This window comes from Oncorhynchus nerka, linkage group LG23 (genome assembly GCF_034236695.1).
Source record: "Oncorhynchus nerka isolate Pitt River linkage group LG23, Oner_Uvic_2.0, whole genome shotgun sequence".
NCBI lineage: Eukaryota > Metazoa > Chordata > Actinopteri > Salmoniformes > Salmonidae > Oncorhynchus > Oncorhynchus nerka.
In genome coordinates, this window is record NC_088418.1 from 2,906,210 (window position 1) to 2,930,300 (window position 24,091).

The 24,091-nt window shown below is 46.7% G+C and overlaps 1 protein-coding gene across 1 annotated transcript in view; it reads left to right on the forward strand.

Annotated features, from left to right (window-relative positions):
* arid4b (AT-rich interaction domain 4B) overlaps window positions 1–24,091 on the forward strand; it is a 230,042-nt gene that overhangs the window by 192,121 nt on the left and 13,830 nt on the right. Inside the window, exons 18-21 of the mRNA XM_065008441.1 lie at window positions 5,187–5,396; window positions 9,867–9,951; window positions 10,118–10,349; window positions 16,538–17,950. Coding sequence (XP_064864513.1) covers window positions 5,187–5,396; window positions 9,867–9,951; window positions 10,118–10,349; window positions 16,538–17,950 — 1,940 coding nt within the window. The remainder of the gene's footprint in view (window positions 1–5,186; window positions 5,397–9,866; window positions 9,952–10,117; window positions 10,350–16,537; window positions 17,951–24,091) is intronic.

The following is a 24,091-nucleotide window of genomic DNA, read 5'->3' on the forward strand; positions in this document are numbered from 1 at the left end:
GGAGGCTAGGGGGTTATTTAGTAGTAGTGGCTTGGAGGCTAGGGGGTTATTTAGTAGTAGTGGCTTGGAGGCTAGGGGGTTATTTAGTAGTAGTGGCTTGGAGGCTGGGGGGTTATTTAGTAGTAGTGGCTTGGAGGCTAGGGGGTTATTTAGTAGTAGTGGCTTGGAGGCTATGGGGTTATTTAGTAGTAGTGGCTTGGAGGCTAGGGGGTTATTTAGTAGTAGTGGCTTGGAGGCTAGGGGTTATTTAGTAGTAGTGGCTTGGAGGCTAGGGGGTTATTTAGTAGTAGTGGCTTGGAGGCTAGGGGGTTATTTAGTAGTAGTGGCTTGGAGGCTAGGGGTTATTTAGTAGTAGTGGCTTGGAGGCTAGGGGGTTATTTAGTAGTAGTGGCTTGGAGGCTAGGGGGTTATTTAGTAGTAGTGGCTTGGAGGCTATGGGGGTTATTTAGTAGTAGTGGCTTGGAGGCTAGGGGGTTATTTAGTAGTAGTGGCTTGGAGGCTGGGGGTTATTTAGTAGTAGTGGCTTGGAGGCTAGGGGGTTATTTAGTAGTGGTAGTGTTATTTGGAGGCTTGGAGGCTAGGGGGTTATTTAGTAGTAGTGGCTTGAGGCTAGGGGTTATTTAGTAGTAGTGGCTTGGAGGCTAGGGGGTTATTTAGTAGTAGTGGCTTGGAGGCTAGGGGGTTATTTAGTAGTAGTGGCTTGAGGTTGAGGAGGCTAGTGGGGGGTTATTTAGTAGTAGTGGCTTGGAGGCTAGTGGGGGTTATTTAGTAGTAGTGGCTTGGAGGCTAGGGGGTTATTTAGTAGTAGTGGCTTGGAGGTTGAGGAGGCTAGGGGGTTATTTAGTAGTATGGCTTGGAGGTTGAGGAGGCTGGGGGTTATTTAGTAGTATGGCTTGGAGGCTGGGGAGGCTAGGCTAGGGGGTTATTTAGTAGTAGTGGCTTGGAGGCTAGGGGGGTTATTTAGTAGTAGTGGCTTGGAGGCTAGGGGGTTAATTAGTAGTAGTGACTTGGAGACTAGGGGGTTATTTAGTAGTAGTGGCTTGGAGGCTAGGGGGGTTATTTAGTGGTAGTGGTTTGGAGGCTAGGTGGGTTATTTAGTAGTAGTGGCTTGGAGGCTAGGGGGTTATTTAGTGGTAGTGACTTGGAGGCTAGGGGGTTATTTAGTAGTAGTGGCTTGGTGGCTAGGGGGGTTATTTAGTAGTAGTGGCTTGGAGGCTGGGGGTTACTTAGTAGTATTGGCTTGGAGGTTGAGGAGGCTAGGGGGGTATTTAGTAGTAGTGGCTTGGAGGCAATGGGGTTATTTAGTAGTAGTGACTTGGAGGCTAGGGGGTTATTTAGTAGTAGTGGCTTGGAGGCTGGGGAGGCTAGGGGGTTATTTAGTAGTAGTGGCTTGGTGGCTAGGGGGTTATTTAGTAGTAGTGGCTTGGAGGCTGGGGGTTACTTAGTAGTATTGGCTTGGAGGTTGAGGAGGCTAGGGGGGTATTTAGTAGTAGTGGCTTGGAGGCAATGGGGTTATTTGGTAGTAGTGACTTGGAGGCTAGGGGGTTATTTAGTAGTAGTGGCTTGGAGGCTGGGGAGGCTGGGGGTTATTTAGTAGTAGTGGCTTGGAGGTTGAGGAGGCTAGGGGGGTTATTTAGTAGTAGTGGCTTGGAGGTTGAGGAGGCTAGGGGGGTTATTTAGTAGTAGTGGCTTGGAGGCTAGGGGGGTTATTTAGTAGTAGTGGCTTGGAGGCTAGGGGGTTATTTAGTAGTAGTGGCTTGGAGGCTAGGGGTTATTTAGTAGTAGTGGCTTGGAGGTTGAGGAGGCTAGGGGGTTATTTAGTAGTAGTGGCTTGGAGGCTAGGGGGTTATTTAGTAGTAGTGGCTTGGAGGCTAGGGGTTATTTAGTAGTAGTGGCTTGGAGGCTAGGGGTTATTTAGTAGTAGTGGCTTGGAGGCTAGGGGTTATTTAGTAGTAGTGGCTTGGAGGTTGAGGAGGCTAGAGGGGTTATTTAGTAGTAGTGGCTTGGAGGCTAGGGGGTTATTTAGTAGTAGTGGCTTGGAGGCTAGTGGGGGTTATTTAGTAGTAGTGGCTTGGAGGCTAGTGGGGGTTATTTAGGTAGTGGCTTGGGGGTTATTTAGTAGTAGTGGCTTGGAGGCTAGGGGTTATTTAGTAGTAGTGGCTTGGAGGCTAGGGGGTTATTTAGTAGTATGGCTTGGAGGCTAGGGGGTTATTTAGTAGTAGTGGCTTGGAGGCTAGGGGGGGTTATTTAGTAGTATGGCTTGGAGACTAGGGAGGTTATTTAGTAGTAGTGGCTTGGAGGCTAGGGGGTTATTTAGTAGTAGTGGCTTGGAGGCTAGGGGGTTATTTAGTAGTAGTGGCTTGGAGGCTAGGGGGGTTATTTAGTAGTAGTGGCTTGGAGGCTATGGGGGTTATTTAGTAGTAGTGGCTTGGAGGCTAGGGGTTATTTAGTAGTAGTGGCTTGGAGGCTATGGGGGTTATTTAGTAGTAGTGGCTTGGAGGCTAGGGGGTTATTTAGTAGTAGTGGCTTGGAGGCTATGGGGGTTATTTAGTAGTAGTGTCTTGGAGGCTAGGGGGGTTATTTAGTAGTAGTGGCTTGGAGGCTATGGGGGTTATTTAGTAGTAGTGGCTTGGAGGCTAGGGGGTTATTTAGTAGTAGTGGCTTGGAGGCTAGGGGTTATTTAGTAGTAGTGGCTTGGAGGCTAGGGGGTTATTTAGTAGTAGTGGCTTGGAGGCTAGGGGTTATTTAGTAGTAGTGGCTTGGAGGCTAGGGGTTATTTAGTAGTAGTGGCTTGGAGGCTAGGGGTTATTTAGTAGTAGTGGCTTGGAGGCTAGGGGTTATTTAGTAGTAGTGGCTTGGAGGCTAGGGGGTTATTTAGTAGTATGGCTTGGAGGTTGAGGAGGCTAGAGGGTTATTTAGTAGTAGTGGCTTGGAGGCTAGGGGTTATTTAGTAGTAGTGGCTTGGAGGCTAGGGGGTTATTTAGTAGTATGGCTTGGAGGTTGAGGAGGCTAGGGGGTTATTTAGTAGTATGGCTTGGAGGTTGAGGAGGCTAGGGGTTATTTAGTAGTATGGCTTGGAGGCTGGGGAGGCTAGGGGGTTATTTAGTAGTAGTGGCTTGGAGGCTAGGGGGTTATTTAGTAGTAGTGGCTTGGAGGCTAGGGGGTTATTTAGTAGTAGTGGCTTGGAGGCTAGGGGGGTTATTTAGTAGTAGTGGCTTGGAGGCTGGGAGGCTAGGGGGTTATTTAGTAGTAGTGGCTTGGAGGCTAGGGGGGTTATTTAGTAGTAGTGGCTTGGAGGCTAGGGGTTATTTAGTAGTAGTGGCTTGGAGGCTAGGGGTTATTTAGTAGTAGTGGCTTGGAGGCTAGGGGGTTATTTAGTAGTAGTGGCTTGGAGGCTAGGGGGTTATTTAGTAGTAGTGGCTTGGAGGCTAGGGGTTATTTAGTAGTAGTGGCTTGGAGGCTAGGGGGGTTATTTAGTAGTAGTGGCTTGGAGGCTAGGGGTTATTTAGTAGTAGTGGCTTGGAGGCTAGGGGGGTTATTTAGTAGTAGTGGCTTGGAGGCTGGGGGGTTATTTAGTAGTAGTGGCTTGGAGGCTGAGGGGGTTATTTAGTAGTAGTGGCTTGGAGGCTAGGGGTTATTTAGTAGTAGTGGCTTGGAGGCTATGGGGGTTATTTAGTAGTAGTGGCTTGGAGGCTAGGGGGTTATTTAGTAGTAGTGGCTTGGAGGCTAGGGGGCTAGTGGCTTGGGGTTATTTAGTAGTAGTGGCTTGGAGGCTAGGGGGTTATTTAGTAGTAGTGGCTTGGAGGCTAGGGGGTTATTTAGTAGTAGTGGCTTGGAGGCTAGGGGGTTATTTAGTAGTAGTGGCTTGGAGGCTAGGGGGTTATTTAGTAGTAGTGTCTTGGAGGCTAGGGGGTTATTTAGTAGTAGTGGCTTGGAGGCTAGGGGGTTATTTAGTAGTAGTGGCTTGGAGGCTAGGGGGTTATTTAGTAGTAGTGGCTTGGAGGCTAGGGGTTATTTAGTAGTAGTGGCTTGGAGGCTAGGGGGTTATTTAGTAGTAGTGGCTTGGAGGCTAGGGGTTATTTAGTAGTAGTGGCTTGGAGGCTAGGGGTTATTTAGTAGTAGTGGCTTGGAGGCTAGGGGTTATTTAGTAGTAGTGGCTTGGAAGCTAGGGGTTATTTAGTAGTAGTGGCTTGGAGGCTAGGGGGTTATTTAGTAGTAGTGGCTTGGAGGTTGAGGAGGCTAGATGGGGTTATTTAGTAGTAGTGGCTTGGAGGCTAGGGGGTTATTTAGTAGTAGTGGCTTGGAGGCTAGTGGGGGTTATTTAGTAGTATGGCTTGGAGGCTAGGGGGCTAGGGGGGTTATTTAGTAGTATGGCTTGGAGGTTGAGGAGGCTAGGGGGTTATTTAGTAGTAGTGGCTTGGAGGCTGGGGAGGCTAGGGGGGTTATTTAGTAGTAGTGGCTTGGAGGCTAGGGGGTTATTTAGTAGTAGTGGCTTGGAGGCTAGGGGGTTATTTAGTAGTAGTGGCTTGGGCTAGGGGGGTTATTTAGTAGTAGTGGCTTGGAGGCTGAGGGAGGCTAGGGGGTTATTTAGTAGTAGTGGCTTGGAGGCTAGGGGGGTTATTTAGTAGTAGTGGCTTGGAGGCTAGGGGGTTATTTAGTAGTAGTGGCTTGGAGGCTAGGGGGTTATTTAGTAGTAGTGGCTTGGAGGCTAGGGGGTTATTTAGTAGTAGTGGCTTGGAGGCTAGGGGGTTATTTAGTAGTAGTGGCTTGGAGGCTAGGGGGTTATTTAGTAGTAGTGGCTTGGAGGCTAGGGGGTTATTTAGTAGTAGTGGCTTGGAGGCTAGGGGGTTATTTAGTACTAGTGGCTTGGGCTGGGGTTATTTAGTAGTAGTGGCTTGGAGGCTAGGGGGGGTTATTTAGTAGTAGTGGCTTGGAGGCTAGTGGGGTTATTTAGTAGTAGTGGCTTGGAGGCTAGGGGGTTATTTATTGGTTGTGTGTTGTTGTTTTTTTAGTAGTAGTGGCTTGGAGGTTGGCGGTTGTCCCAGGCCAATGGTGGGTTTGGCCTACCTAGTGGCAGGTAGTGAGAGTGGGATTTGGGTGGGTTTGTGGTTGTGGTTGTGGTGCATTATGGGAAGCCTAGGACCAGGAAGTGAACAGGAAGCTGAACTGTGTTTCATTGATTTCAGGGATGAGAGCTGCAGTCAGGAGGGCGATGGTGGTGATGAGGATCTGGGGGAGGAAGGGGAGGAGTTTGAGTGTTACCCCCCGGGGATGAAGGTGCAGGTGAGGTATGGGCGTGGTCGCAGCCTGAAGACGTACCAGGCCACTGTGAAAGAGGCTGACGTGGAGGGGGGAGAGGTGCTCTACCTGGTTCACTACTGTGGCTGGAACGTCAGGTAAGATTAGCAAGACACTCAGCCCTGGGGAATATGACGTTTCACCTCAATATATCTTTCACCTGACCCCTACTAGTTGATATTAATATATATATTAGTGGAGAGGTGTGGCCGGAATGGCAGGTAAGATTAGCAGGACACTCAGCCCTGGGGAATATGACCTATCACCTCAATATATCTATCACCTGACCCCTACTAGTTTTGTGGATATGAATATATATTAGTGGAGAGGTGTGGCTGAAACGGCAGGTAAATTAGATTAGCAGGACACTCAGCCCTGGGGAATATGACCTATCACCTTCCTAGCCACCACTAGTATTACAGCTATATTATTTACCCTCCTCAAATAGACCCAGCTGTAAATATAAAGAGCTTACCTTTTAAATGGAGATCCCTGTAGCAACAACATGGATATTCTTCCTCTCTGTTTTGAAACAAGCTCACATATATTATATTTATATATCATTGATTATATCTTACCATCAGCTATAGATAATGTAATGTTCCCTCTGTGATTATCATTGATTATATCTTACCATCAGCTATAGATAATGTAATGTTCCCTCTGTGATTATCATTGATTATATCTTACCATCAGCTATAGATAATGTAATGTTCCCTCTGTGATTATCATTGATTATATCTTACCATCAGCTATAGATAATGTAATGGTTTTTCTGTGATTATCATTGATTATATCTTACCATCAGCTATAGATAATGTAATGGTTTTTCTGTGATTATCATTGATTATATCTTACCATCAGCTATAGATAATGTAATGTTCCCTCTGTGATTATCATTGATTATATCTTACCATCAGCTATAGATAATGTAATGTTCCCTCTGTGATTATCATTGATTATATCTTACCATCAGCTATAGATAATGTAATGGTTTTTCTGTGATTATCATTGATTATATCTTACCATCAGCTATAGATAATGTAATGGTTTTTCTGTGATTATCATTGATTATATCTTACCATCAGCTATAGATAATGTAATGGTTTTTCTGTGTCAGGACTAATTAATTATCATTGCACTGTGGACATCTAGTGGTTAACATTGAGAATTGGGGCAATCAGTAATGACTTTGGTTTGTTGACGTTTTAAAGTATTGACTGTTTGTCTCCCCGTCCGTCTGTCTGTCTGTCTGTCCTCCCACTGTCATCTAGAGACGGGCTGAGTTTGACCATAAAACGAAGCTCTTTCACAGAGCCTTCTCATTGAAGAATAGAGCTATTTTAAGCCACTTTAAAATGCCATTTAATCCTCATTCACGTTATAGGGCCAAACCTACCCAAGCCAAGCTGAGAAACTGAGCTTGCCTGGTTAAACATCCACCATAATTGCTGGAACCATACTGGAAAGGACCACAAGCAGAAGGGTACGATTCGGGTGGGCCCTATCGTGTGAATCTGGTATTAAAGTGCTGCTATACTCACCTCTACCTCTCTCCCCCCTGGGCCAGAGACAGGGTAATAAATACACTGTTACTATGTAGAAGTAGAGTTGGCATAAATAAGACAGACAAAATAGTGAAGAGCTTTTCACAGTGAGACCAATGTAGGGATGTCATTGTCTTACTGTTGTTTTGTGGTTGAATTCCATAAGTTGTTGAGCAGAGGTTCTTTTCTCTGCGTTACTGTGTCTTGTGGTGTGACATTGGAAGACTTTCATTCCTTTCTGTAGATCCAAGTAGACTACCTTTGGGTAGTTAAACATTCTGTAAATCATTTCTATGGTTGTTGGTATTATCATAGTGTTGACTTATCTTAAGGTTGTTTTATTCCGTAATTATAATGTGGATTTGTCTTCATTAAGGCTGTCTTATTCCATGTAATAATTTTAATTTATCTTAATTATGGTTGTTTTATTCCATTATATAATTATGGGGCGGCAGGTAGCCTAGTGGTTAGAGCGTTGGACCAGTAACCGAAAGGTTGCAAGATCAAATCTCTGAGCTGACAAGGTACAAATCTGCCGTTCTGCCCCTGAACAAGGCAGTTAACCCACTGTTCCTAGGCCGTCATTGTAAATAAGAATTTGTTCTTAACTGACTTGCCTTGTTAAAAAGGTCAAATAAAATACTTTAAAAAAAATCAGGCCTTCATGGTTGAAATGCAAGAAACCACTACTAAATGACACCAATAAGAAGATGAGACTGGCTTCGGCCAAGAAACATGAGCAATGGGCATTAGACCGGTGGAAATCTGTCTTTTGGTCTGATGAGTCCAAATATGAGATTTTTGGTTCCAACGGCCATGTCTTTGTGAGACGCAGAGTAGGTGAGCAGATCTCCGCATGTGTATTTCCCACCGTGAAGCATGGAAGAGGACTGAGGTGTGATGGTGTGGGGGTGCTTTGGATTTTTCACTATTTTCTATATTGTAGAATAATAGTGAAGACATCAAAACTATGAAATAACACATATGGAACCATGTAGTAACCAAAAAAATGTTAATCAAATCAAAATATATAATATTTTAGATTCTTCAAAGTAACCACCCTTTGCCTTGATGACAGCTTTGCACACTCTTGGCATTATCTCAACCAGCTTCACCTGGAATGCTTTTCCATCAGTCTTGAAGGAGTTCCCACATATGCTGAGCACTTGTTGGCTGCTGTTCTTTCACTCTGCGGTCTAACTCATCCCAAACCATCTCAATTGGGTTGAGGTCGGGTGATTGTGGAGGATAGGTCATCTGATGCAGCACTCCTTCACTCTCCTTCTTGGTCAAAAATCCCTTACACAGCCTGGAGGTGTGTTGGGTCATTGTGCTGTTGAAAAAGAAATGATAGTCCCAAACCATATGGGATGGCGTATCGCTGCAGAATGCTGTGGAGGCCATGCTGGTTAAGTCTGCCTTGAATTCTAAATAAATCATTGACAGTGTCACCAGCAAAGCACCCCCACACCATCACACCTCCTCCTCTTCCATGCTTCACGGTGGGAAATACACATGCGGAGATCTGCTCACCTACTCTGCGTCTCACAAAGACATGGCCGTTGGAACCAAAAATCTCATATTTGGACTCATCAGACCAAAAGACAGATTTCCACCGGTCTAATGCCCATTGCTCATGTTTCTTGGCCGAAGCCAGTCTCATCTTCTTATTGGTGTCATTTAGTAGTGGTTTCTTGCATTTCAACCATGAAGGCCTGATTTTTTTAAAAGTATTTTATTTGACCTTTTTAACAAGGCAAGTCAGTTAAGAACAAATTCTTATTTACAATGACGGCCTACCCTGGCCAAACCCTAAGTCGTACGACACTGGGCCAATTGTGAGCCGCACTATGGGACTCCCAATTATAGCCGGTTGTGATACAGCCTGGAATAGAACCAGGGTCTGTAGTGACACCTCTAGCACTGAGACTGCTGCGCCACTCGGGGGTCTCCTCTGAACAGTTTACGTTGAGGTGTGTCTGTCACTTGAACTCTGAAACATTTATTTTGGCAGCAATTTCTGAGGCTGGTAACTCTAATGAACTTATCCTCTGCAACAGAGGTAGTAACTCTGGGTCTTCCTTTCCTGTGGCGGTCCTCATGAGAGCCAGTTTCATCATAGCACTTGATGGTTTTTGCAACTGCACTTGAAGTAACGTTCAAAGTTGTCATTATCCGTATTGACTGACCTTCATGTCTTGAAGTAATGATGGACTGTCGTTTCCCTTTGCTTATTTGAGCTGTTCTTGCCATAATATAGACTTGGTCTTTTACCAAATAGGGCTATCTTCTGTATACCCCCCTACCTTGTCACAACACAACTAATTGTCTCAAACGCATTAAGAAGGAAAGAAATTTCACAAATGAACATTTAACAAGGCACACCTGTTAATTAACATGTATTCCATGCACCTCATGAAGCTGGTTGAGAGAATGCCAAGAGTGTGCAAAGCTGTCGTCAAGGCAAAGGGTGGCTATTTGATGAATCTCAAATATAGTCTTCCCTTGTGTTCCAAATGGCACCCTATTCCCTATATAGTGCACTACTTTTGACCAGGGCCAATAGAGAATCCCATAGGTAGTGCACTACTTTGACCAGGGCCCATAGGGAATCCCATAGGTAGTGCACTACTTTTGACCAGGGCCAATAGGGAATCCCATAGGTAGTGCACTACTTTAGACCAGGGCCCATAGGGAATCCCATAGGTAGTGCACTACTTTTGACCAGGGCCAATAGGGAATCCCATAGGTAGTGCACTACTTTTGACCAGGACCAATAGGGAATCCCATAGGTAGTGCACTACTTTTGACCAGGACCAATAGGGAATCCCATAGGTAGTGCACTACTTTTGACCAGGACCAATAGGGAATCCCATAGGTAGTACACTACTTTTGACCAGGGCCCATATTGAATCCCATAGGGCTCTGGTCATAAGTAGTGCACTATAAAGGGAATAGGGTGCCATTTGGGTCATAGGTTTTATAACTGACCTTTGATTGACTCTCTGTCTCTCCCATTAGATATGATGAGTGGGTCAAAGCTGACAAGATTGTCCGTCCGGCCAATAAGAATGTTCAGAAGATCAAGCACCGCAAGAAAATAAAGGTAGGAGAAATAAATGTTGTTGCTTTTTATTCTATTTAGCATATTAGCCATTTCAAATGAATATACAGAATAAACAGTTGTTTCTGTCTATGAAGATGACATGAGGTTACCACAAGATGCACAACATTACTCTGGAGCCCTAAACATGGTCTTCCTGCCCTTCCAGAACAAAGCGGAGAGAGAGCGCAACCGCCTGGAGCAACTGAACGAGGACCTGGGGAGTCCGTCCCCCAACAGACTACGTGTCCCCCGCCCCTCCTCCAAATCCCTCGGCCCCTGCTCTGCCCATGAGCGCCATGTCTTCTCCAAGATGGAGGACGGTGAGAACCAAAGGACTCAGACTCTGCAGTCTCCAGTCAAGTCTATTGAAATCACTTCTATCCTCAATGGCCTGCAAGGTAGTCACTGCTCTACCTGGCGTTGTACTCTAACAGTATAGAGGTAGTCACTGCTCTACCTGGCGTTGTACTCTACCAGTATAGAGGTAGTCACTGCTCTACCTGGTGTTGTACTCTAACAGTATAGAGGTAGTCACTGCTCTACCTGGCATTGTACTCTAACAGTATACAGGTAGTCACTGCTCTACCTGGCGTTGTACTCTAACAGTATAGAGGTAGTCACTGCTCTACCTGGCGTTGTACTCTAACAGTACCTGGCATTGTACTCTAACAGTATACAGGTGGTCACTGCTCTACCTGGCGTTGTACTCTAACAGTACCTGGCGTTGTACTCTAACAGTATACAGGTAGTCACTGCTCTACCTGGCGTTGTACTCTAACAGTACCTGGCATTGTACTCTTAACAGTATACAGGTGGTCACTGCTCTACCTGGCGTTGTACTCTAACAGTATAGAGGTAGTCACTGCTCTACCTGGCGTTGTACTCTAACAGTATAGAGGTGGTCACTGCTCTACCTGGCGTTGTACTCTAACAGTATACAGGTAGTCACTGCTCTACCTGGCGTTGTACTCTACCAGTATAGAGGTAGTCACTGCTCTACCTGGCGTTGTACTCTAACAGTATGGAGGTAGTCACTGCTCTACCTGGCGTTGTACTCTAACAGTATAGAGGTAGTCACTGCTCTACCTGGTGTTGTACTCTAACAGTATACAGGTAGTCACTGCTCTACCTGGCGTTGTACTCTAACAGTATACAGGTGGCCACTGCTCTACCTAGCGTTGTACTCTACCAGTATAGAGGTAGTCACTGCTCTACCTGGCGTTGTACTCTAACAGTATAGAGGTAGTCACTGCTCTACCTGGTGTTGTACTCTAACAGTATACAGGTGGTCACCGCTCTACCTGGCGTTGTACTCTAACAGTATAGAGGTAGTCACTGCTCTACCTGGCGTTGTACTCTACCAGTATACAGGTGGTCACTGCTCTACCTGGCGTTGTACTCTAACAGTATACAGGTAGTCACTGCTCTACCTGGCGTTGTACTCTAACAGTATAGAGGTAGTCACTGCTCTACCTGGCGTTGTACTCTAACAGTACCTGGCATTGTACTCTAACAGTATACAGGTAGTCACTGCTCTACCTGGCGTTGTACTCTAACAGTATAGAAGTAATCACTGCTCTACCTGGCGTTGTACTCTACCAGTATACAGGTGGGCACTGCTCTACCTGGCGTTGTACTCTAACAGTATACAGGTAGTCACTGCTCTACCTGGCGTTGTACTCTAACAGTATACAGGTAGTCACTGCTCTACCTGGCGTTGTACTCTAACAGTACCTGGCATTGTACTCTAACAGTATACAGGTAGTCACTGCTCTACCTTGCGTTGTACTCTACCAGTATACAGGTGGTCACTGCTCTACCTGGTGTTGTACTCTAACAGTATAGAGGTAGTCACTGCTCTACCTGGCGTTGTACTCTAACAGTATAGAGGTAGTCACTGCTCTACCTGGCGTTGTACTCTAACAGTATACAGGTGGTCACTGCTCTACCTGGCATTGTACTCTAACAGTATAGAGGTAGTCACTGCTCTACCTGGCGTTGTACTCTAACAGTACCTGGCGTTGTACTCTACCAGTATAGAGGTAGTCACTGCTCTACCTGGCGTTGTACTATAACAGTATACAGGTAGTCACTGCTCTACCTGGCGTTGTACTCTAACAGTATAGAGGTGGTCACTGCTCTACCTGGCGTTGTACTCTAACAGTATACAGGTAGTCACTGCTCTACCTGGCGTTGTACTCTAACAGTATAGAGGTAGTCACTGCTCTACCTGGCGTTGTACTCTAACAGTATAGAGGTAGTCACTGCTCTACCTGGTGTTGTACTCTAACAGTATAGAGGTAGTCACTGCTCTACCTGGCATTGTACTCTAACAGTATACAGGTAGTCACTGCTCTACCTGGCGTTGTACTCTAACAGTATAGAGGTAGTCACTGCTCTACCTGGCGTTGTACTCTAACAGTACCTGGCATTGTACTCTAACAGTATACAGGTGGTCACTGCTCTACCTGGCGTTGTACTCTAACAGTATAGAAGTAATCACTGCTCTACCTGGCGTTGTACTCTAACAGTATACAGGTAGTCACTGCTCTACCTGGCGTTGTACTCTAACAGTACCTGGCATTGTACTCTAACAGTATACAGGTAGTCACTGCTCTACCTGGCGTTGTACTCTAACAGTACCTGGCATTGTACTCTAACAGTACCTGGCATTGTACTCTAACAGTATACAGGTAGTCACTGCTCTACCTGGCGTTGTACTCTAACAGTATACAGGTGGCCACTGCTCTACCTGGCGTTGTACTCTACCAGTATAGAGGTAGTCACTGCTCTACCTGGCGTTGTACTCTAACAGTATAGAGGTAGTCACTGCTCTACCTGGTGTTGTACTCTAACAGTATACAGGTGGTCACCGCTCTACCTGGCGTTGTACTCTAACAGTATAGAGGTAGTCACTGCTCTACCTGGCGTTGTACTCTACCAGTATACAGGTGGTCACTGCTCTATTGTACTCTAACAGTATACAGGTAGTCACTGCTCTACCTGGCGTTGTACTCTAACAGTATAGAGGTAGTCACTGCTCTACCTGGCGTTGTACTCTAACAGTACCTGGCATTGTACTCTAACAGTATACAGGTAGTCACTGCTCTACCTGGCGTTGTACTCTAACAGTATAGAAGTAATCACTGCTCTACCTGGCGTTGTACTCTACCAGTATACAGGTGGTCACTGCTCTACCTGGCGTTGTACTCTAACAGTATACAGGTAGTCACTGCTCTACCTGGCGTTGTACTCTAACAGTATACAGGTAGTCACTGCTCTACCTGGCGTTGTACTCTAACAGTATAGAGGTAGTCACTGCTCTACCTGGCGTTGTACTCTAACAGTATTCAGGTAGTCACTGCTCACCTGCTACTCTAACAGTATAGAGGTAGTCACTGCTCTACCTGGTGTTGTACTCTAACAGTATACAGGTAGTCACTGCTCTACCTGGCGTTGTACTCTAACAGTATACAGGTGGCCACTGCTCTACCTAGCGTTGTACTCTACCAGTATAGAGGTAGTCACTGCTCTACCTGGCGTTGTACTCTAACAGTATAGAGGTAGTCACTGCTCTACCTGGTGTTGTACTCTAACAGTATACAGGTGGTCACCGCTCTACCTGGCGTTGTACTCTAACAGTATAGAGGTAGTCACACCTGGTGTTGTACTCTACCAGTATAGAGGTAGTCACTGCTCTACCTGGCGTTGTACCTGTAGTCACTGCTCTACCTGGTGTTGTACTCTAACAGTATACAGGTGGTCACTGCTCTACCTGGCGTTGTACTCTAACAGTATAGAGGTAGTCACTGCTCTAACAGTGTACTCTACCAGTATACAGGTGGTCACTGCTCTACCTGGCGTTGTACTCTAACAGTATACAGGTAGTCACTGCTCAGTATAACAGTATAGAGGTAGTCACTGCTCTACCTGGCGTTGTACTCTAACAGTACCTGGCATTGTACTCTAACAGTATACAGGTAGTCACTGCTCTACCTGGCGTTGTACTCTAACAGTATAGAAGTAATCACTGCTCTACCTGCGTTGTACTCTTACAGGTGGTCACTGCTCTACCTGGCGTTGTACTCTAACAGTATACAGGTAGTCACTGCTCTACCTGGCGTTGTACTCTGGCGTTGTACTCTAACAGTACCTGGCATTGTACTCTAACAGTATACAGGTAGTCACTGCTCTACGTTGTAACAGTATACAGGTGGTCACTGCTCTACCTGGTGTTGTACTCTAACAGTATAGAGGTAGTCACTGCTCTACCTGGCGTTGTACTCTAACAGTATAGAGGTAGTCACTGCTCTACCTGGCGTTGTACTCTAACAGTATACAGGTAGTCACTGCTCTACCTGGCATTGTACTCTAACAGTATAGAGGTAGTCACTGCTCTACCTGGCGTTGTACTCTAACAGTAGTCACTGCTCTACCTGGCGTTGTACTATAACAGTATACAGTGTAGTCACTGCTCTACCTGGCGTTGTACACTAACAGTATAGAGGTGGTCACTGCTCTACCTGGCGTTGTACTCTAACAGTATACAGGTAGTCACTGCTCTACCTGGCGTTGTACTCTAACAGTAGTCACTGCTCTACCTGGTGTTGTACTCTAACAGTAGTCACTGCTCTACCTGGCATTGTACTCTAACAGTATACAGGTAGTCACTGCTCTACCTGGCGTTGTACTCTAACAGCATAGAGGTAGTCACTGCTCTACCTGGTAGTCACTGTTGTACTCTAACAGTACCTGGCATTGTACTCTAACAGTACCTGGCATTGTACTCTAACAGTATACAGGTAGTCACTGCTCTACCTGGCGTTGTACTCTAACAGTATACAGGTAGTCACCTGTCTACCTGGTAGTCACTGCTCTACCTTGTACTCTACCAGTATACAGGTGGTCACTGCTCTACCTGGCGTTGTACTCTAACAGTATACAGGTAGTCACTGCTCTACCTGGCGTTGTACTCTAACAGTATAGAGGTAGTCACTGCTCTACCTGGCGTTGTACTCTAACAGTACCTGGCAGTACTCTAACAGTATACAGGTAGTCACTGCTCTAGGTTGTACTCTAACAGTATAGAAGTAATCACTGCTCTACCTGGCGTTGTACTCTAACAGTATACAGGTGGTCACTGCTCTACCTGGCGTTGTACTCTAACAGTATACAGGTAGTCACTGCTCTACCTGGCGTTGTACTCTCAGTATACAGGTAGTCCTGGCATTGTACTCTAACAGTATACAGGTAGTCACTGCTCTACCTGGCGTTGTACTCTACCAGTATACAGGTGGTCACTGCTCTACCTGGTGTTGTACTCTAACCAGTAGTCATAGACAGTATAGTCACTGCTCTACCTGGCGTTGTACTCTAACAGTATAGAGGTAGTCACTGCTCTACCTGGCGTTGTACTCTACCAGTCAGTACCTGGCATTGTACTCTAACAGTACCTGGCATTGTACTCTAACAGTATACAGGTGGTCACTGCTCTACCTGGCGTTGTACTCTAACAGTATACAGGTGGTCACTGCTCTACCTGGCGTTGTACTCTAACAGTATAGAGGTAGTCACTGTACTCTAACAGTACCTGGCATTGTACTCTAACAGTATACAGGTAGTCACTGCTCTACCTGGCGTTGTACTCTAACAGTATACAGGTGGCCACTGTCACTGCTCTACCAGTATAGAGGTAGTCACTGCTCTACCTGGCGTTGTACTCTAACAGTATACAGGTGGTCACTGCTCACGTTGTACTCTAACAGTATACAGGTAGTCACCTACCTGGCGTTGTACTCTAACAGTATAGAGGTCACTGCTCACCTGTTGTACTCTAACAGTACCTGGCATTGTACTCTAACAGTATACAGGTAGTCACTGCTCTACCTGGCGTTGTACTCTAACAGTATAGAAGTAATCACTGCTCTACCTGGCGTTGTACTCTACCAGTATACAGGTGGTCACTGCTACCTGGCGTTGTACTCTAACAGTATACAGGTAGTCACTGCTCTACCTGGCGTTGTACTCTAACAGTAGTCACTGCTCTACCTGGCGTTGTACTCTAACAGTCAGGTGGTCACTGCTCTACCTGGCGTTGTACTCTAACAGTATAGAGGTAGTCACTGCTCTACCTGGCGTTGTACTCTACCAGTATACAGGTGGTCACTGCTCTACCTGGCGTTGTACTCTAACAGTATACAGGTAGTCACTGCTCTACCTGGCGTTGTACTCTAACAGTATAGAGGTGGTCACTGCTCTACCTGGTGTTGTACTCTAACAGTATAGAGGTAGTCAAATGGATAGGATATGTCATTCAAATTACATTTTGTTTCATGACTTTGACTATTGAACAAGTTAGCAAATTTTAAACCAGATTTTGTACTCAATGTTATGCTTTTTGAGTGTTGAACAATTAACTTTTTTAGTTTTAGTAGTTTTAGAGTTCAGTAGATTGTATTTCACTCCATAGAACTATTCTACATTGATTGGGAGTGCTGTTGTGTTTCCTAAGCCATTGTAGTGGAAGTTTGTGTTGCCAAAATCGTTGTCAAGGTACTAAAATGTTGTTTTTCTTTTCTTCCTTCAGCCTCAGAGAGTTCAACAGACGAGTCTGATCAGGATGGTGGGTGTGAGGACGACGATGACCATCCAGGTTCAGGGGGTCGCGGCAGTCTCAGAAAGGGGGGTCCCCCCAAACCCCTTCACGCCTTAGACCGCTGGGAGGGTACCGCCTCTACCGATGTCCCCAAACCACCATTGGTCACAGGGAAGAGCCAACAACCAATCAGCGTCGAGACCCCGGAGTCTGGGAAGCGGCGTAGCCAACTAGAATTTGAGGCTGAGAGGGAGGGGCCAGGTAGCTCCGCCTGCAGGAAGAGGAAGTCAGAAGGAGTGGCAGGGGAGCAACAGACCTCTAAAGGACCCCCGTCCAAAACCAAGCTCCCAACCAGGAGCACCAGGAGCGCAGACTGGCTGCCGGGAAGCTCCAACAGGAGGGCCCAGGAGAGAACAGGAGGTCTAGGGGAAGACAGAGGAGGAGCAGGAGGTTCCTCTAGCAGCAGCTCAGATGACGGAGGTGCACCTCCCACTGAGCCCCACCAGGCCGATGGAGACCGACTCAGCTCCCGTCCCAAACCTTCCCCCTCTAAGAAGTACAACGGCATGAAGGACAAGGGTGGCACCGGTGGTGGAGGCGGCGCCCGCCCTGCGGGATTCTGGGAGATCCCTGAGAAGAGGGCTAAGATGGCATCCAGCAGCGTGGAGGAGAGGGAGAGAGAGAGAGCGAGACCGGCGGGTGGCAGTCGTACCAAGGGCCAGAAGGATGTGTGGTCCAGTATTCAGGCCCAGTGGCCCAAGAAGACCCTGAAGGAGCTGTTCTCTGACTCCGACACAGAGGCTGCTAACTCCCCTCCTCCGCCTGGACCGGCCCAGTCCTCATCATCATGCCACGAGGAGAGGGAGAGCAGGGGGGAGCGGGATGGAGACGAGGCAGGAGTTGGAGGCCCGGAGAGGGAGAGCAGGGGGGAGCGGGACGGGGAGGGAGACGAGGCAGGAGGAAGAGGCCTGGAGAGGGAGATTAGGGGGGAGCGGGGCGGAGAGGGAGACGAGGCAGGAGGAGGCCCGGAGAGGGAGGACCATGACCTGTCAGAGGAGAACCAGGGGCAGGAGAAGAGGAGGAGTGAGCAGGAGTTCCCCTCCAGTGGATCTAACTCAGTTCTCAACACCCCTCCCACCACCCCAGAGTCCCCATCCATGGGACATAGCAGTAGTGGGGCCATGGCGCAAGGGGCTGGAACTGGCTCTAACCGGACTCAGCCCTCCTGTCCTCCCCTGTCTGTAACCCCTGCTCTGGGTACAACGCCCTCCTCTGACCCCTTGGCTCCGGGGCGCCCCAACACCCTGGCAGAGGAAGGTGGTTGTGGTCGCAGTGAGACAGACAGCAGTACAGTGGAGGTGGAAAGTCTAGGAGGGGAGCTGCAGGACCAGGACTTACCCCCAGGTAAGTGTTGACAAGCCAAATGGTTGCTGGCATCGGTGTCCTAGATACCGTCACCAGCCATTGTGCCCTTGAGCAAGACACTTAACCTGCTCACAGGGCACTACACTAGTAGCTCTACTCCACCCTTTCCCACATGCATGTGTATTTGTGTGTACAGTGCCTGCAGAACGTATTCATACCCCTTGATTTTGTTTTATTTCATTCATGCTTTCAGTCGACGAGATTGAATTCTGCATTTAGACTGCTTAAAAACACAGAGGATACTACATTCAATTAAACAAGTTCTAACCGGCCTACCAACTGGTGCAGCATCGCAGTGCTAGAGGCGTCACTACAGACCCGGGTTCTATCCCGGAATCATTGTTGTATCACAACCGGCCGTGATCGGGAGTCCCATAGGGTGGCGCACAATTGGCCCAGCATCGTCCGGGTTAGGGGAGGGTTTGGCCGGGGGGCTTTACTTGGCTCATCGCGCTCTGACGACTCCTTGTGGCGGGCCAGGCGCCTGCAGGCTGACTTCGTCATCAGTTGTACGGTGTTTCCTCTGACACGTTGGTGTGGGTTAAGCTGGCGGGTGTTAAAAGCTTGGTTTGCCGGGTCATGTTTCGGGGGACTCATGACTCAACCTTCACCTCCCGAGGCCGTTGGGGAGTTGCAGCGATGAGACAAGATAAAAATTGGGGAGAAAAATGGGGTAAAATACAAAAAAATTAACAAGTCCGATGGCAGTGGCTATGGTCGGATCTTTCTGTATATTTGTTCTTATATTGATGCTGGACAGTTGGCTCTGTTTGCAGAGGACTCTGCCAGTACTGTCTCCTCTTCTCTGTGGTAGTAGATCATGTAGAGGGTCCAGTACTGTCCGTGACTGTCTCTGTTTTGTGTTATTATCTTGCTTGGCCTTTTCTGCACGCTTTCCAGTGCTGCTTCCTCTTTCTTTGTGCAGCAACACACTTTTGTCCTGACTTTACTTTCATTAATCTGATGACTGTTATTTATCTAATCAACTAACTAAATCATGTAACAATTAACTCATTAGGATTTGGGGCACCACGAGAGCAGTTATTTAGAGTTACCATCTCCCCAATTAAACTCTAAAGGTCTTGACCTTTCACATCCATAAACAGTCAGCTTATTCATTATAACCTCGTATCATATCGGCAAAAACCTGAGCCTTAATTATGATTCAGTACTACACACATTGGTTTACTTATTTATTTACTAGCTAACTCAATGGTAACACAGAATAATCATACACAATACATGAGTACATGAGAAATACATAATACATGAGAAGTAGGTCCCTAGCGGACTGACAACAATATGGCTGCTTGTTATGAAAGACATGGCGAGACAGAGGGACAGAGACACTTAACGTTGCTACATTTAGAAAATACCCTCACTTACACTTTACACACAAACTGCCGCCCGGTTGGTTCGGTTCCGACAGGCTGACACAATCGCTGGCCTCACTCAAGGGGGCGGTGACTACTTACTTGTACAATGTTATAGAAACAATTTCCTCTTATAGTTTCTAAAATCATATCCCTCTCTTAACCAAAACACTTTCATCATTTTTCATATAGCATGCACAACGTAGAGGATGTAGTGTTACAGTATTTCCTCTATAACATTGTTAATGGCATCACAAAATAACAAACAAACTGACATCAGTGTTCTTTTAGGTCGCCTCTGACCATTCCCCACGTTCTATGTCAGAAATATTGTTCCAGCATTCGCTTTACAGCGTGTTAAGAGTTTCGGGCGGGGAAAATCTTTCAAACAAAGGCAAATTCCTCTGGTGAATTTGGAGAGGGAGAGATCTGAACCGTTCCTTGGTTTACAACTGCCATTATCCCGGCATGGTCGGATGAGAGTGGTTTAGACGTCATCAGTGGGGAGGCTGTTTCTTGCCATCACAGTTAGGAAGTGGAGATGCCTTGAACTATTTTTCAATGCCTGGTTAATGGATGGCCCCCACTGAGTTAGTTGTCCAAGTGGAAGCCAAGGTATTTTGTGCATGTTTCAACTGGAACAGCCTGACCACCCAGTATTAGTGGAGCTGGTTCCAACTGGAACAACCTGACCACCCAATATTAGTGTTGTTGGTTCCAACTGGAACAGCCTGACCACCCAGTATTAGTGGATCTGATTCCAACTGGAACAGCCTGACCACCCAGTATTAGTGGAGCTGGTTCCAACTGGAACAACCTGACCACCCAGTATTAGTGGATCTGGTTCCAACTGGAACAGCCTGACCACCCAGTATTAGTGGAGCTGGTTCCAACTGGAACAGCCTGACCACCCAGTATTAGTGGAGCTGATTATAACTGGAACAGCCTGACCACCCAGTATTAGTGGGGCTGATTCCAGCTGGAACAGCCTGACCACCCAGTATTAGTGGGGCTGATTCCAGCTGGAACAGCCTGACCACCCAGTATTAGTGGAGCTGATTCCAACTGGAACAGCCTGACCACCCAGTATTAGTGGAGCTGATTCCAACTGGAACAGCCTGACCACCCAGTATTAGTGGAGCTGATTCCAACTGGAACAGCCTGACCACCCAGTATTAGTGGAGCTGATTTCAACTGGAACAGCCTGACCACCCAGTATTAGTGGAGCTGGTTCCAACTGGAACAGCCTGACCACCCAGTATTAGTGGAGCTGATTCCAACTGGAACAGCCTGACCACCCAGTATTAGTGGAGCTGATTCCAACTGGAACAGCCTGACCACCCAGTATTAGTGGAGCTGGTTCCAACTGGAACAGCCTGACCACCCAGTATTAGTGGAGCTGATTTCAACTGGAACAGCCTGACCACCCAGTATTAGTGGAGCTGATTTCAACTGGAACAGCCTGACCACCCAGTATTAGTGGAGCTGGTTCCAACTGGAACAGCCTGACCACCCAGTATTAGTGGAGCTGGTTCCAACTGGAACAGCCTGACCACCCAGTATTAGTGGAGCTGATTCCAACTGGAACAGCCTGACCACCCAGTATTCCACACCGTCAATCTGTATCTTCTTCCAGAGGATTTTCATAGACCAAGCTCTTTGTTGATGATGTCTCTCCAATCTTCTGGATTCTTCTTTCGGAGTTCTTGAATTTAATTTGTCTAGAAGTAATCTTTGCCCATCAGATTCGTTTTTTTTCTCCATTTCTCAGTCCCCCCCATCTCAGCCCCCCCCATCTGTCAAATATGTTTTGCCTTTTCTTTGGTGGCCGCTTTTAGTTGTTCCTTCAGCGATGGCTGATTTTAAAATGTGTGTGGGCATACTTACATCAAGGACCGTTTGTATGTTGATGTTGAAGATATCCAACTTGTCATCCAATTTTCTCTGCATGGTAGACAGCTGACCAGCTTGTGATCGTCAGACACCACTCTAGGGCTTCCGTTCTCTCTTGAGACACCGTCGCCCTGCTCTGGATTCCATTTCCTTCCGCTTTGCTCGGTTCACTGGTGGTCACCTGATCCCAGCAGGGCCAATACAGTAGGGGAGCTGTAGTAGGTGTTGAGGTCTGTTCTGATCAGATCCCTCATGGAGTCTCCATGTAGTAGGTGTTGAGGTCTGTTCTGATCCATCATGGGGTCTCCATGTAGTAGGTGTTGAGGTCTGTTCTGATCAGATCCCTCATGGAGTCTCCATGTAGTAGGTGTTGAGGTCTGTTCTGATCAGAACCATCATGGAGTCTCCATGTAGTAGGTGTTGAGGTCTGTTCTGATCCATCATGGAGTCTCCATGTAGTAGGTGTTGAGGTCTGTTCTGATCAGATCCATCATGGAGTCTCCATGTAGTAAGTGTTGAGGTATGTTCTGATCAGATCCATCATGGAGTCTCCATGTAGTAGGTGTTGAGGTCTGTTCTGATCAGATCCATCATGGAGTCTCCATGCAGTAGGTGTTGAGGTCTGTTCTGATCCATCATGGAGTCTCCATGTAGTAGGTGTAGAGGTCTGTTCTGATCAGATCCAGTCTCCAGGTGTTGAGGTCTGTTCTGATCCATCATGGAGTCTCCATGTAGTAGGGGTTGAGGTCTGTTGATCCATCATGGAGTCTCCTGTAGGTCTGATCCATCATGGAGTCTCCATGTAGTAGGTGTTGAGGTCTGTTCTGATCAGAACCATCATGGAGTCTCCATGTAGTAGGTGTTGAGGTCTGTTCTGATCCATCATGGAGTCTCCATGTAGTAGGTGTTGAGGTCTGTTCTGATCAGAACCATCATGGAGTCTCCATGTAGTAGGTGTTGAGGTCTGTTCTGATCAGATCCATCATGGAGTCTCCATGTAGTAGGTGTTGAGGTCTGTTCTGATCCATCATGGAGTCTCCATGTAGTAGGTGTTGAGGTCTGTTCTGATCAGATCCATCATGGAGTCTCCATGTAGTAGGTGTTGAGGTCTGTTCTGATCCATCATGGAGTCTCCATGTAGTAGGTGTTGAGGTCTGTTCTGATCCATCATGGAGTCTCCATGTAGTAGGTGTTGAGGTCTGTTCTGATCAGATCCATCATGGAGTCTCCATGTAGTAGGTGTTGAGGTCTGTTCTGTTCTGATCCATCATGGAGTCTCCATGTAGTAGGTGTTGAGGTCTGTTCTGATCAGATCCATCATGGAGTCTCCATGTAGTAGGTGTTGAGGTCTGTTCTGATCCATCATGGAGTCTCCATGTAGTAGGTGTTGAGGTCTGTTCTGATCCATCATGGAGTCTCCATGTAGTAGGTGTTGAGGTCTGTTCTGATCAGATCCATCATGGAGTCTCCATGTAGTAGGTGTTGAGGTCTGTTCTGTTCTGATCCATCATGGAGTCTCCATGTAGTAGGTGTTGAGGTCTGTTCTGATCAGATCCATCATGGAGTCTCCATGTAGTAGGTGTTGAGGTCTGTTCTGATCAGATCCATCATAAAGTCTCCATGTACAGTCGTGGCCAAAAGTTTTGAGAATGATACAAATATTAATTTCCACAAAGTTTGCTGCTTCAGTGTCTTTAGATATTTTTGTCAGATGTTACTATGGATACTGAAGTATAATTACAAGCATTTCATACGTGTCAAAGGCTTTTATTGACAATTACATGAAGTTGATGCAAAGAGTCAATATTTGCAGTGTTGACCCTTCTTTTTCAAGTCCTCTGCAATCCGCCCTGGCAGGCTGTCAATTAACTTCTGGGCCACATCCTGACTGATGGCAGCCCATTCTTGCATAATCAATGCTTGGAGTTTGTCAGAATTTGTGGGTTTTTGTTTGTCCACCTGCTAATCAATGCTTGGAGTTTGTCAGAATTTGTGGGTTTTTGTTTGTCCACCTGCCTCTTGAGGATTGACCACAAGTTCTCAATGGGATTAAGGTCTGGGGAGTTTCCTGGCGATGGACCCAAAATATCGATGTTTGTTCCCCGAGCCACTTAGTTATCACTTTTGCCTTATGGCAAGGTGCTCCATCATACTGGAAAAGGCATTGTTTGTCACCAAACTGTTCCTGGATGGTTGGGAGAAGTTGCCCCTGGAGGATGTGTTGGTACCATTCTTTATTCATGGCTGTGTTCTTAGGCAAAATTGTGAATGAGCCCAGTCCCTTGGCTGAGAAGCAACCCCACACATGAATGGTCTCAGGATGTTTTGCTGTTGGCATGACACAGGACTGATGGTAGCGCTCACCTTGTCTTCTCCGGACAAGCTTTTTTTCAGGATGCCCCAAACAATCAGAAAGGGGATTCATCAGAGAAAATGACTTTACCCCAGTCCTCAGCAGTCCAATCCCTGTACCTTTTGCAGAATATCAGTCTGTCCCTGATGTTTTTCCTGGAGAGAAGTGGCTTCTTTGCTGGCCTTCTTGACACCAGGCCATCCTCCAAAAGTCTTCGCCTCACTGTGCATTGAGATGCACTCACAACTGCCTGCTGCCATTCCTGAGCAAGCTCTGTACTGGTGGTGCCCCGATCCCGCAGCTGAATCAACTTTAGGAGACGGTCTTGGCGCTTGCTGGACTTTCTTGGCCGCCCTGAAGCCTTCTTCACAACAATCGAACCGCTCTCCTTGAAGTTCTTAATGATCCGATAAATGGTTGATTTAGGTGCAATCTTACTGGCAGCAATATCCTTATATCCTTGCCTGTGAAGCACTTTTTGTGCAAAGCAATGATGACGGC